General features: G+C 40.2%; 1 protein-coding gene across 1 annotated transcript; it reads right to left on the minus strand.

Annotated features, from left to right (window-relative positions):
• Positions 1-1756: 1756 nt before the first annotated feature.
• LOC137836019 (nodulin-30) lies at positions 1757-3331 on the minus strand. The gene is made up of 2 exons (XM_068644822.1): positions 2589-3331; positions 1757-2002 (listed from the first exon to the last, which is right to left on the minus strand). Exons 1-2 carry the CDS (start codon positions 3241-3243, stop codon positions 1986-1988), a joined length of 672 nt encoding a protein of 223 aa, XP_068500923.1. The 5' UTR covers positions 3244-3331; the 3' UTR covers positions 1757-1985.
• Positions 3332-13365: the final 10034 nt, after the last annotated feature.

Raw genomic sequence — 13365 nt, forward strand, 5'->3', positions numbered from 1 at the left:
CTTTTTAGCTCAAATCATTCATCTTTAATCCAAATCTCCAATCTTCCTTAGAAATCTGCAATTAACACCAAATTTGGGAATAAAATACTCTTATTCAAATAAAAATCATAAAAAATGTAAAAAGGTATAAATTCATAAATTAGGGATTATTTTATATGTAAATTAGCAATAAATCCTCATAAGTGCCTATATTTTAATATGAAATATTACTGAAATTAGACACTTATCAGCGTACTCAAGTGTTCTCAAAGCGTAAAGAAGTGTTCTGAACGCGCATACCTCATAAGTTCGTTAGAGTTCCTTATATACCTGAGCACTTTCTCTCTCCTGACGGTTACACCTCTGGACACGTGGCTCGCATCCAACTGTACACGTGTCACCATCTGGAGTCACCTTCTACTTGAGCGTCAACTCTACTCTTCAAGCTATTTGACTAAGTTACCCCGTCGAGGAGCAACTACAGCTTCCTTGGAGCACGACCCCTTAAGTGGCGAGTGCGGGGGGTCACCATACACACCTTCCCTATGGTTTCGCTTGCCGCTTATGATGATCTGCTTCACTCGTGCATCATGCATGTTCTGGTAAACTGTTCCCTTGCCTCAACCTCTGGCTAGGGAATGATCGTCTGATAACCTCGCCTTTCGTATTAGTACCTCTTGAAAGCCTTAAGCAAGCCTTCCTGATCTTTCGGCGATGTGTCCCTTTCGGCGGTCTCAAACCACCTGATCTCCTAAAACTCACACGGCGACTACGACGCAAGGCTGGTGACCGCCGGTTATAAACTCGCATACGGCGACTATGACGCAAACCTGGTGACCGCTGGTTATAAACTCGCAACCGGCGACTACGACGCAAGCCTGGTGACCGCCGGTTATAAACTCGCAACTGGCAACTACGACGCAAACCTGGTGACCGCCGGTTATAAACTCGCAACCGGCGACTACGACGCAAGCCTGGTGACCGCCGGTTATATATACTGGAGAACGCCAAGCTGACAATTGGCGACTACACAAACTTTCCGATGTGCTTCCCTTCTGTCATCCAGATGTCTCGCTCAACACGCATATGTTATCGCTTGCTGCCACGTTATCATTTCCGACCACCTGATCGGTACAAAAAGAAATAGTATAATCAATTTATCAATTTGAAACTTAAGAGCAAATTTAAAATTTAGGAGACCAAAATCAAAATTATTCAAAAAATTTAGACTACAAACATAATTAAGCAAAAATATATTATTTTATTCTATGATTACACGTGTGCATGTATACGTGTCATTTTTTTTAAATGTCTTTCATTTCTCTCCTACATGATGGAAACAAGTTTTTGAAAGAAAAATCAATAATTAAGAAATGTAATTCAAATATTTTTAATATCAATATCTCATATTAAAATTGAGAAATCGCATGAGAATTGATGAATTATGCTTATTAATTTAAAATTTGAATTATATCAAAACTTTTTATATAGATAGCTTACCCTTTATTTGTTTGTGTTTGTTTCTTTATTTGTGATGATCGTGTTTTACACGGGAGCAGATGAGATTGCAGGTAATAGAACTCCTTAGTGAGCAGCTGAGGATGAGATAGTTTTATTTGAATGTTTTGTTTTGTTGTTAAAACTTTTAATGTATATATTAAATCCCTATGAAGAGGGATATTTCTTTTGAGATACACATATGAGAAAGTAGTATATGTTATTTGTAATTAGATATTGTTTGTTTTAATATATGGGTAAAAATTAGGATGTTACAGTGTGAATAGAAAATCAAACTTCATTACCATGTATCATAGAGTGACATAGAATATTGAAGGTATAACAGATCCTTCACCATAAATTAAATTAAGAACGAGATTAAGAGTTTAATCTTAGCTAGAAAAAAGAGATTATTTATTACATATATAAGATGATGGAGAAAGCATTGCGATTATTGTTGTATTAGCATAATATGGCAATGCTAACTATAAGTACTTCCCCAGTATGATTTATCTTCGTGTCTCATCTGCACAAACCACAACCTTTTAAGCTTCTAAAATATAAACATTAATTCCAGAAAAAAAGAAGAAGCAATGGAAAACATGTGAAACATCAGATATAATAAGAACACATAATGTAAGAAAAAACTATAAGAAGCCACATTAGTGTTATGTTTTTGAAAATCCTATAATATTAATTTGTTTGATGAAACTACTTCTATTTCCATTATGAATATATCTGCTCATGTAATGGTTTTCGAAATTATTTACATGTTTTTCAAAAATTTCACATGAAATGATGCATTTATGTAATTTTATAATAAAATAAAACATAAAATTTATATATTATGAAATATTTTTATTTTTAATCGATATAAGATCTTAGAATTTAGAGTTTAGTATGTGTAAACCTTAATCTTTAATTCTAAACCATAAACTCTAAACTAAATATTATTTTTTAATATTATATTTTTTTTGTTTTAATGAAAAGTAGTGGTGAAAAGGTAGAATTTTGTAGAGGTTAATCTAAAATGAGTTTTGTTAACAAAATACAGAAATAAAAGTGTGTTAATTATATTTCTTAAATCATATATATTATTAAAGAAGTCTTACCAGGAGGAGGTGGTGGAGGTGGTGGAGGTGGTGGAGGTGGAGTAGGATACACACACTGGTTAAAAGATGGTAAGAGACAAGCTCCTAAAGTTGATGCATCAACATCAGAATCACTCAAACAACTTTGTGCACTGACTTGAGAGCAGGTTTTCAACACAGTTTGAAATTTTACTGTCTGAATGATAACCGGTAAATATTCGACTTTTGTGGGTTTAAGATTTAGGGTTTTGGAACGAGCGGAGTCATAAAGCGAGGCTTTATGATTTGCCAAGCATGCTTTCATGGAATCAAAAATGCAGTGAGACAACCCAGTTGGGTTACGGATTCCACCCTCATAGTGCATTGGATCACTGCATGTTTCAGCAACATGTGAGCTGCAATGTGTCACAAACCTCTTGAATCTTGGAGATTCGTACGCTTCAGGTTGCCCACTAAGTGTTTGATAAATGGCTTTGCTAATACCAACTCCAGCATCTTCAGCAAGATCATTGATTTCACCAGTTCCACCAATTCCATGATCTTTTGCAGGATTAGTTGCTACAGAAATTCCTGCTTCTTTTGCAGGATCAATGGTTTCAACAATTGCAGCATCTTCTGCCTCTTCTGCAACTACCACACTTAGGATCAAGAACAGAGTAATTAGTATGGCTCTCATTTTCTCCCTCAATTGGATTTCCAGTGATAAACCAATTTACAGTTTTAGATTTTGTTTGGTGCTGAGGTACATGAATTTTACAGTATATATAGAAGAATGTAGAAACCATGAACATGTTTATTATACAAATTTATAACGACCTTTCATCTTTATTACACAACCTGACTCATTTGTTTTTCAAGAGTTAAAAATATATCTACCTCTCTAACAATAAAATAAAATTAATGTATTTAATATACTATGATAAAAATCTATACGATAAAAACATTTCATAATTTATGTTAGAATTTATATTAAATAAAAATAAAAATATTTTATAGTATTTAAGTAATTTTATCTTGAAAATTGTTTTTATAAAGTTTAAAGTATATTAATATACTAAAAATATTGTAATATTTGTATTTATTTTTTTAGTTTTTAAAAATATTATTATAACGATATATATATATATATATAATATATATATATATACGATACAAGAAAATTAGTAATTTAAAGATAAAAAAATTAGTCATTTATTAAATTAAATACTAATTTAAAGATTAAAAAATTATTAGTATTGAATGTGATTTCTATATTAATAAAATATTATAAAATAGTTTTTAAATTGAAATTTAAATTAGTTACTAAATTTTAGTTATTAATATTTTAGATTCTAAATTAGTATTAAAAAATTAAAAAAAATTAATTTAGAATATACGTAATTAGTAACTAAAACATTAATAAATAGTAATTAGATACCAATTTAAAAATTATTTTATAATTCTTTTTATTAATAATAGAAACTACTTTAGATATCAATAGTTTTTTAAATTATAAAATGGTAGTCTCTAATTTAGTCAATATAGGAACTAATTATTTTGATCACTAAAATTAATTTCTATTTAATAATTTTCTTTTATATATATAATAATAATAATAATAATAATAATTTCTAAGAAAAGAGACCTGATGAGAAGAAAAATAGTTACGTAATTATTATTTTTCATTATGTTAAATAAGTTATCAAGCATTTGTGATAAAAAATATATAAATAAAAATATTTTACAGCCCTTTCGGGTATTGGATGGACCAAAAACTCCCATAAAAAAATAATGTTTAATTTGGAAAATTGGGTTCAAAAAGAGGTCGATCCTTCATTAAAATTAAGAGTTAATTCATTATTATATTACAACACGGTTATAACTAAAATTGTTTGTTTAGAACGACAATTATATAAAAATACATTTTTATGGTAAATTAAATATATAAAAATACAAACACATATAAATTGAAAATACGTAATTATATTAATTAGTTACAAGACTATATTTTTAATAAACACAATTAATTGACAAAAGAACTATATAATTCATGTAGTTAAATTTATTTAGTAGGGAAACAATTTTGTTATAGTTGAAGAATAAATTTTCGTTAAATGACAAATTGTATAATTATATTTTTAAGTCTCTTTTTAAAAATAGATTTTTTTTCCATTAGTTACTAAATTAGACTCTCTTAAAACGTATTGGGTGATTACGAGTAATATAAGATAATTAAGAAAAAAGTTGGTAAAATATAATAGGATAACACAGCAAACTTTTACATTATTCCAGTATTTTTTTTTTGGATTACATGATATATTCATCAATTTCTGTGGACAATTAAACTTCGTTAAAAACTTAATTAACCATTTTTATTAGTTATTTTTTTTGCAATTACATCTTTCAAATTTAAGGTGTTGGAGTTCATGATTGGTGGATATATTGTACAACATTTTTAAATTAGTTTTTCATATGTTTTAAGTTTTAAATATTATATTTGAAAATATTTTTTTATAAAATATCTTTAGAATTCATGATTGAATTTAATATTTTATTTATACTCTAAATCATAAAAATTATATAAGAATCCAATGACACAACTAATATTAAATATTTTATAATAAGTTGCAACTTTGGTATGACGTGTGTTTGATATTTACAATATTTATTAAATGTAAATATATAAATGTATATACGTTTAAGATGTAATATGTTATTTTGTGTATGAACAACTCAACATTTCTTCCATGAATTTAATTAAGTGACATAGCTTTTCAAAATTTATTAAAATTTTAAATATGTTTTTAATTATCCAAATTGGTTACATATTGTTTCTTTTTGGTGATTCGATTAAAATTTTTCATAGAGGAGTAACATGATGAATTTGATTTAAGTAAAGAAGTTTTCATTGGTGTTAGTGTATCACACTTTAGAGTTAGAGTGAGATTTTACAAAGTAGGAGTAAAATAGGAAATATCACAACAAAATAGAAGACCAAAACAAATAGTTTCCACAATTTAGAGGAGAAAAAGACATTTAAGTATTTGATAAATTTTCAAAAATTATGACACTTAATTAAATATATATATATATATAAATAAATATTAAGTAGATAATAGTTTTTCACATCATCATCACTAATGTAGTTCAATATCAAGAACTAAAAATAACATTTGATAAAATTGAAAAACTAAAAAAATGAAATTTTTTAATTGAAGGACAAATGTGATCCTGCCGGTTGACCAGAGCGCAAGAGCCTTGCCACGTCGATGGTTTCTCCTTCTGGATCGGCTTTGCACCACACTAGCTTCCGTCCTTCGCACCTCGATTCTCCTCAAGAACCTGAAAAAGACAGAGTGGGCCGCTGCGGCCGATCGCGCTCCGACGCTCAAGTCAGTGACGGAACCACCAAAAATCTAAGAGAGAAAAGCTAAAACTCAAGGAACCGTGCAAAATCTCTCTCAGCGTACTCAAGTGTTCTCAAAGCGTAAAGAAGTGTTCTGAACGCGCGTACCTCATAAGTTCGTTAGAGTTCCTTATATACCTGAGCACTTTCTCTCTCCTGACGGTTACACCTCTGGACACGTGGCTCGCATCCAGCTGTACACGTGTCACCATCTGGAGTCACCTTCTACTTGAGCGTCAACTCTACTCTTCAAGCTATTTGACTAAGTTACCCCGTCGAGGAGCAACTACAGCTTCCTTGGAGCGCGACCCCTTAAGTGGCGAGTGCGGGGTGTCACCATACACACCTTCCCTGTGGTCTCGCTTGTCGCTTATGATGATCTGCTTCACTCGTGCATCATGCATGTTCTGGTAAACTGTTCCCTTGCCTCAACCTCTGGCTAGGGAATGATCGTCTGATAACCTCGCCTTTCGTATTAGTACCTCTTGAAAGCCTTAAGCAAGCCTTCCTGATCTTTCAGCGATGTGCCCCTTTCGGCGGTCTCAAACCACCTGATCTCCTAAAACTCACACGGCGACTACGACGCAAGGCTGGTGACCGCCGGTTATAAACTCGCATACGGCGACTATGACGCAAGCCTGGTGACCGCCGGTTATAAACTCGCAACCGGCGACTACGACGCGAGCCTGGTGATTGCCGGTTATATATACTGGAGAACGCCAAACTGACAATTGGCGACTACACAAACTTCCCGATGTGCTTCCCTTCTGTCATCCAGATGTCCCGCTCAACACGCCTATGTTATCGCTTGCTGCCACGTTATCATTTCCGACCACCTGATCGGTACACAAGCCCCCCAGTCTTAAGCTGAGACTTGACCAGCGAAAGACTAAGAGGTCACGTCATCGTCGATCTACGTGGCACTGATGCAGATTTCCGTACATCCGTACCCTCTGCTTCTCTGACGCTCCACCAACCTCCTTTCCCATCGCTCGACACATGGCTTTCATCAACAGTCATCTTCAGCTGGCGTTTGCGCTTCCGAAAACGTTCGAAAACCCTTAAACCCTATCACGCTTCTCACTGTTCCATCACCTTCTGCATTCTCAAGCGTTCTAAGTTTTTCTCTGCAACCCACGAAACTTCTTAACTCTCTCAATCTCCAACTTTCTTCAACGCTCATCCGATCATAAAAAGGTAACTCTTTTACGCCTTCTGTTGATACTTGTTGCATTTTAACCGATTCGCATCATCCATTATCTGTCTGGAGCATACGTTGTGGGCTGTTTTTCCTTTCCTCCTCCCTCGTAACTTAGGGTTTTTGTCTTCCATCACGTTCATCCCAGCGAACTCATGTTCGTTCGTTCTTCTTTCTTCGTCTTCAATCGAGTCGTTCTCTGCAATCTTTGTTCATCCTCTCCTTTTTTTTTTCTTTGCAGTTCCTGCGATGGCTCGCACGAAGTCCACTGCGAACCCCCTCTTTCATCGTGAAACCCTCTACCCCAAACGCGTGGGTTGCCCCTGGGGTAAATCCTCCACCAGTGCGCAACCCACCTCGAGCCTCCGGTGCCCCTTCTGCACAGGCTGAGAGGCCTGCTCCTTCTCAAGCCAATCCTCCTCAAGCAACTCCACCAGTCGCCGGAGGAGCCTCCTACCTCCAAGAGACTACAAGGAACTCTACCCTTGGACCACCCCAACCCTATTAAAGGAGACTTTCTTCAATAACACAGAGTTGGGCGTGCACCGGCTAAGGAAGGGAGACCAGTCCGACCTTTCCTTCCATAAAGAGCACGATAGCAAAGTGGCTGTGCTGTCCTGCCTCCCGGATGAACCGGTCTGTGCGGACGATAAGGGGAGCAACGACGAGTTGTTCTGCTTCATCTACACCACCGTGTTCAAGAAGGTGAAAGACAGCATCAGAAGACCAAGGAGCCCTGACAACATGGGGAAGTTGGACAGAGACCTTTGCCTCTTCTGGAGAGTGTCGCTGCCGCCAACATCATCTTCCCTACTGCCTCAATCATTCCCTACGAGTTCTTCGAAACCCAGCTCGAAATACATATAGGTTAGCTCCTACCTCCAACCAAGTCCTTCACTTCAAGTTAATACCTAACTTAGCGCTTCCCGCTTGCTTTGGCATTCTATTACTCTGTGTTGATTCTGATCTTTTACCATGTATCGCTTGTGTTGTCTCTGCATTAATGCGCTTATATTTCTGTTTCTGTTTTGATTGCTCAACCGTGCTTTACCTCATGAGATAACATGTTGGGAAAAGGGAATTAGCAGAACTGAGGACGATCGCCCGATCTCACAAACTGGCGGCGGGCTCCCAAGCTGCGCCCAATCCGTGGTGCGATCGCCGCTGCTCAAGAAAAAACTCTCCCCGAGGTGCAACCTCCTCCGGGGTACCACCCGCCCCCAAAGGAAGAAACTGGTCCTCAGGGATCCAAAAGGAAAACTACTCAGGTGTACAGGGGTAAGAGGATGATGAGGAAACCGAAGATGACCTTGTCACCAAGGAAAAGGGTAGCTCCCTCTTCACCTCCCGCATCCAACAAAACACCGCCCTCACCTCCGATCAACACAACCAGTCCAAGCAACACCCTTGGCCGTTGCACCCCGGTGGTCGAAAGCAGCGACCCTAACTTCATGGGACCCTCCAAGCACCTCCACCTTCATGTCTGTTGGAGAGGGTCCTCCTTCTACTGCTTCTATTGCTGGGGCTGCATTAGGCGAGGATGAGCGCGCTCATAATTCGCCAATTCTCATTACAGAGTCTCCGACTCACTACACGCCAAGAAGCCCCCTTGCCCTTGCAACACAAGAGGTGGTGGTGAAGTCCAGCAACAAGCTCCTCCAGCACCTCCAGCAGCAACAAACTCAAACCTCCCAACCTCCATCGGAGAGATCTTTGGGGCCCTTCACAGCTAAACTAAAGATGATGGCGGAGGATCTCCCCTTGATCGTATCGAAGGCTGTGCAGGACTCTAACAAGAAACTCCAAGACGAGAACTCAGTGCTCAAAGAGTCAACCTGATGACAAGAGCTGAGGCTGAGAAACTGTCTTGCAACTTGATGATGATGGAGCTGGACCATTCAAGGTGGAGGACGCCATGGATGCTGAGCTCAGGAGCGCGCGAGGCCTCCGATCTGCGCAAAGACTGCAGCTCCAGCCCAAGGAAAATCGAGTTGGAGAGCAAAACTGTCCCTTCAGGCTCAAGGTGACCACTTGGAGGCTGCCATGAAAGCAGTGCGATCAGGTGGAAACCTTGAAAAAAGATCAGCAGACCGGGAGATTCTTCTTGGACAGGTCGAAAAGGCAAGGGACGCGCTCTTGCTGAGCTCGTCGAGGCTCGAGAAGGGGCTACGAAATTGCTGCGGTTGGCTCAGCTCAGGATGAGGAAAGAGGCCGCTTAAGAACTTGCTCGGCTCGTGAGAATCGAGGGGTGAAACAAGCACAAGAGCTCGAGCAAGTTCGCCCAGTCCTTGTCGCCGAGTTCGACGCCGCTTTGGGCAAGTCTCATGCATACGTGAGCTCGACCTCTCCTGGTATCAATCTGCACGGGTGGTGGATGGGAAGATCGTGCCATCTGAAGACTAACGCCTCCCTCCATCACCGTGTTTTTGAAACTTGGCGCTTATCTTTGTTTGTAAAAACTTTATATGTAATAGCTGCTTACGTACTTGATCACATTTGCGTTCAAACTTGAACTGATACTGCTTTATATAACTTCTTCTGCTAAGATGTTGTTTTCTGCTACTTCTCTTTGAATTCTTCTTATTCTTACTCGCTGTGTGATTAACCATCGTAACCGGTAGAACTCGCTCAAATAAATCAACTCAACGATACTCGAGCTTAACCGTTTACTCACTGCTTTGAACTTGAACAAACTGTTAATCTTATAACAATTTATCAAACTGTTAACTCTCAAACGATGACATTTTAATAAAACTTGTGAACTTAAGGTAACAAACTTCAGCGTGAAACTACTTACTAAACAGCAAATTTCAACTCAAACAGATATTTAAGATACAGTTCACCTGATCTGCCCAATCGAAGTGGGCCCTTACTCCTGTCATCGCCTGTGGTTCTTCTGATCGCCGTAGTATTCTGGCGATGTGTCCTTTCTCATATTCATAACTTGATCATTGTTCCCTAATCTGGGGGTAGAGGCGCCTTTCGGATCCTTCTCTACCTCCCTGAGTTTCAGAACAATGATCTGGTCTTACTGGGTCAATATTGATGTTTCACTTAAAGGGGGGAAAGGCATTTTCCTTCCCTTCCCACCATTTAAGGTCACGAACACCCTGAATTTTCAGCTCATCTTGCTTGAACTCACTCTGCGGTGAGAAGGACTTTCTCTGGCCTGAACTCACTCTAAGGTGAGAAGGACTTTATCTTGCCTGAACTCGCTCAACGGCGAGAAGGACTTTATCTTGCCTGAACTCGCTCAACGGCGAGAATGACTTTTTCTGGTGCCTCAACTTGCCCAGGGTGTACATCTCCTCCCCCCTGGATGCACTGAGGACTTTTAATTTTGCGTCTATCTGCTGGTGCAGAGAGGTCTTTTAATCTTACCTCTATCTGCTGGTGCAGAGAGGTCTTTTAATCTGTTCTCGCCTGCACTCGCACAAAGTCGATGAGGACTTTATCTCTTTCTCGCCTTAAGACGCACGAGGGCGTTGAGGTCTTTAATCATTGCTGGTGCCTCCGATCGCCGAAAGACGATGAGGTCTTTCAAAATTTTAACTAGTGCCACCGATCGTCGAAAAACGATGGGGACTTTGAAACTTTTATCTGATGCCACCGATCGCCGAAAACGATCATCGAAAAACGATGAGGACTTTAAAAACTTTTAACTGATGCCGCCAATGCCGAAAGACGATGGGGACTTAAAAACTTTTACTGATGCCGCCAATCGCCGAAGACGATGGGGACTTAAAAACTTTTAACTGATGCCGCCAATCGCCGAAAGACGATGGGGACTTAAAACTTTTGACTGATGCCGCCAATTGCGTGGGGACTTTAAAACTTTCTGATGCCGCTCGCCGAAAGACGATGGGACTTAAAAACTTTTAATTGAGAGCATGCAATACAACTTTGAACTCGCCTTAAATCACGTACGAGTGACAAGGTCTTTTTTCTACAAGCTTTCAACACAAACATGCATGCAAACTCAGAAACTTAAGCTTGAAAACTCTTCTTTATTGGGTGGTCTTAAAAACCCTCCTTAGGGAAAAAAGAGTGCCCCCTTTCAAACTGTTTTAACAGAAAGCATGTAAATCACTTCATGTTCGTTTTTACTTACAAAGCTTTAACTGTAATATAATTTGAGATGTGTGGCGTTCCAAGTACGAGGAATCACCCCCCTTCTAACGTCTCTAAGCGGTAGGCGCCGTTCCCGAGCGCCTCGGTTATTCTAACGGTCCTGTCCACTTAGGCGATAACTTGTTCTCTCTCGTACTGATGGGCCTTCCTCATCACCAGGTCGCCCTCTCTAAACTGCCTTGACATTACCCTGGAGTTGTATCTTCGTCAATCCTCCTTTTTACTGCCTCAGCTTTTACTCTTGCCTCCTCCCTGACCTCATCCAGTAAATCCAGATTCAACCTTCTTTCTTCATTTGAGTCTTCTACTACAAAGTTTGGAATCTCGGCGAGCTCTCCTGGTTTCACTGAATCATTGCATCACATCCATAAACCAAGCTAAACGGGTCTCGTGGGTTCCTGACTGCTCAGTGGTATGGTACGCCCAAACTATGCGGGGTACCTCTTCAGCCCACGACCCTTAGCTTTCTCTAGCCTTCTTTTCAAACCTCTCAGCAACACCCGATTGGCAGACTCTACTTGGCCATTTGTTGTGGGTGCTCGACGGATGCAAACACCTGCTGTATTCCCACCTCCTCGCACAGCTTCTTCAGTAGGTGACTTGCAAACTGAGTCCCATTATCCGACACCAGGCGCTTAGGCACACCAAACCGGCACACAATGTTCTTCCATACAAAGCTCTCGATCTTGTGTGCGGTGATCTGGGCTACTGGCTCTACTTCGATCCACTTGGTGAAATATTCAATTGCACCACCAAGTATTCATCTGCCTGACCGCCAATGGGAAAGGTCCCAGAATGTCAATTCCCAAGTATGAAATGGCCAAGGGATGTAAATTGACTTCAGCTCTTCTGGGGCGCCTTGTGCCAATCGGCGTGCTGCTGATTGCTTGCAACACTGAGCATACTTCTTGCAGTCTTCCCTCATCGTTGGCCAGTAATAACCTGCACGGAGAGTTCTTGCAGCCAGAGCTCGACTCCCGACGTGACTCCCACATATACCTTCGTGGAGCTCGCCATAATTCTAGTGCATTTTTCTCCGTGCACACATTCTAGGAGTGGGTGTGTAAACCCAAACCTGTACAACTCGCCATCGATCATGGTGAACTTGCTAGAGTTCTTCTTTATCCTTTAGCCTCCGTCGGATCCAGCGGGAGAAGGCCATCTGCCAGGCAGCGCTGTACTGTGTTATCCATGTGTCTGCTCATGCGTAGCGCAGACCTGCGTCATGTTCACCCTGTCCCCCCGACATGCTCTTATTCTCGGCGATCTCAAGGTCTCCTGGGTCAAGGACCTGTGACTCCTCGCGCTTTCTCCGTCGACTTGCTTATCTGAAGAACCAGGTGGTCTGCCACAAATGCTCTAGGCGTCTTCAGAGTTTCTTGGATCACCGTCCTCTGCCTACCCCCCTTGCCCGAACTGGCGAGCTTGGCTAGCAAGTCTGCTCGGGCATTTTGTTCTCTGGGCACATGCACTACTTCAAATGAGACAAAGGAACTCTTCAACTCCCACATACTCTAAGTAAGCCGCCATTTGTGGATCTTGGCCTGGAACTCGCCTGTTACTTGTCCCGTGACTAACAATGAGTCACTCTTGGCCATCAACACCCTAGCCCCCATCTCCTTAGCCAACAAATTCCGGCGATCAGCACCTCATACTCTGCTTGATTGTTGCTGGCTTTAAAGCAAACTCAGGATGTTCTATCAGCACGCCGTTGGGCCTTCCAGAATGACTCCAGCACCGCTACCCTGTTGGTTAGTCGATCCGTCCACCGAAAGCACCCAACGAAAATCGTCCCCTTCAACTCGTGCTGCTTCTGACGAGAGCTCGACCACAAAATCAGCGAAAATCTGCCCCTTGATCGGTCCTCGGGCTCATATTTGATGTCGAACTCTGACAGCTCCACCGCCCACTTCACCATTCTCCCAGCTACATTAGGTTCTTCAGGACTTTCTGGATGGGCAAGTCGGTCATCACCAGCACCGTAAAACTGTGAAAATAGTGGCGCAACCTCCTCGCCGAAAATACTACAGCCAGTGCAGCTTTCTCCAAGGCCTGATACCTCACCTCCGGGCCTTGCAACACCT

Source organism: Phaseolus vulgaris, chromosome 5 (assembly GCF_000499845.2).
Source record: "Phaseolus vulgaris cultivar G19833 chromosome 5, P. vulgaris v2.0, whole genome shotgun sequence".
In the NCBI taxonomy this organism is placed as follows: Eukaryota; Viridiplantae; Streptophyta; class Magnoliopsida; order Fabales; family Fabaceae; genus Phaseolus; species Phaseolus vulgaris.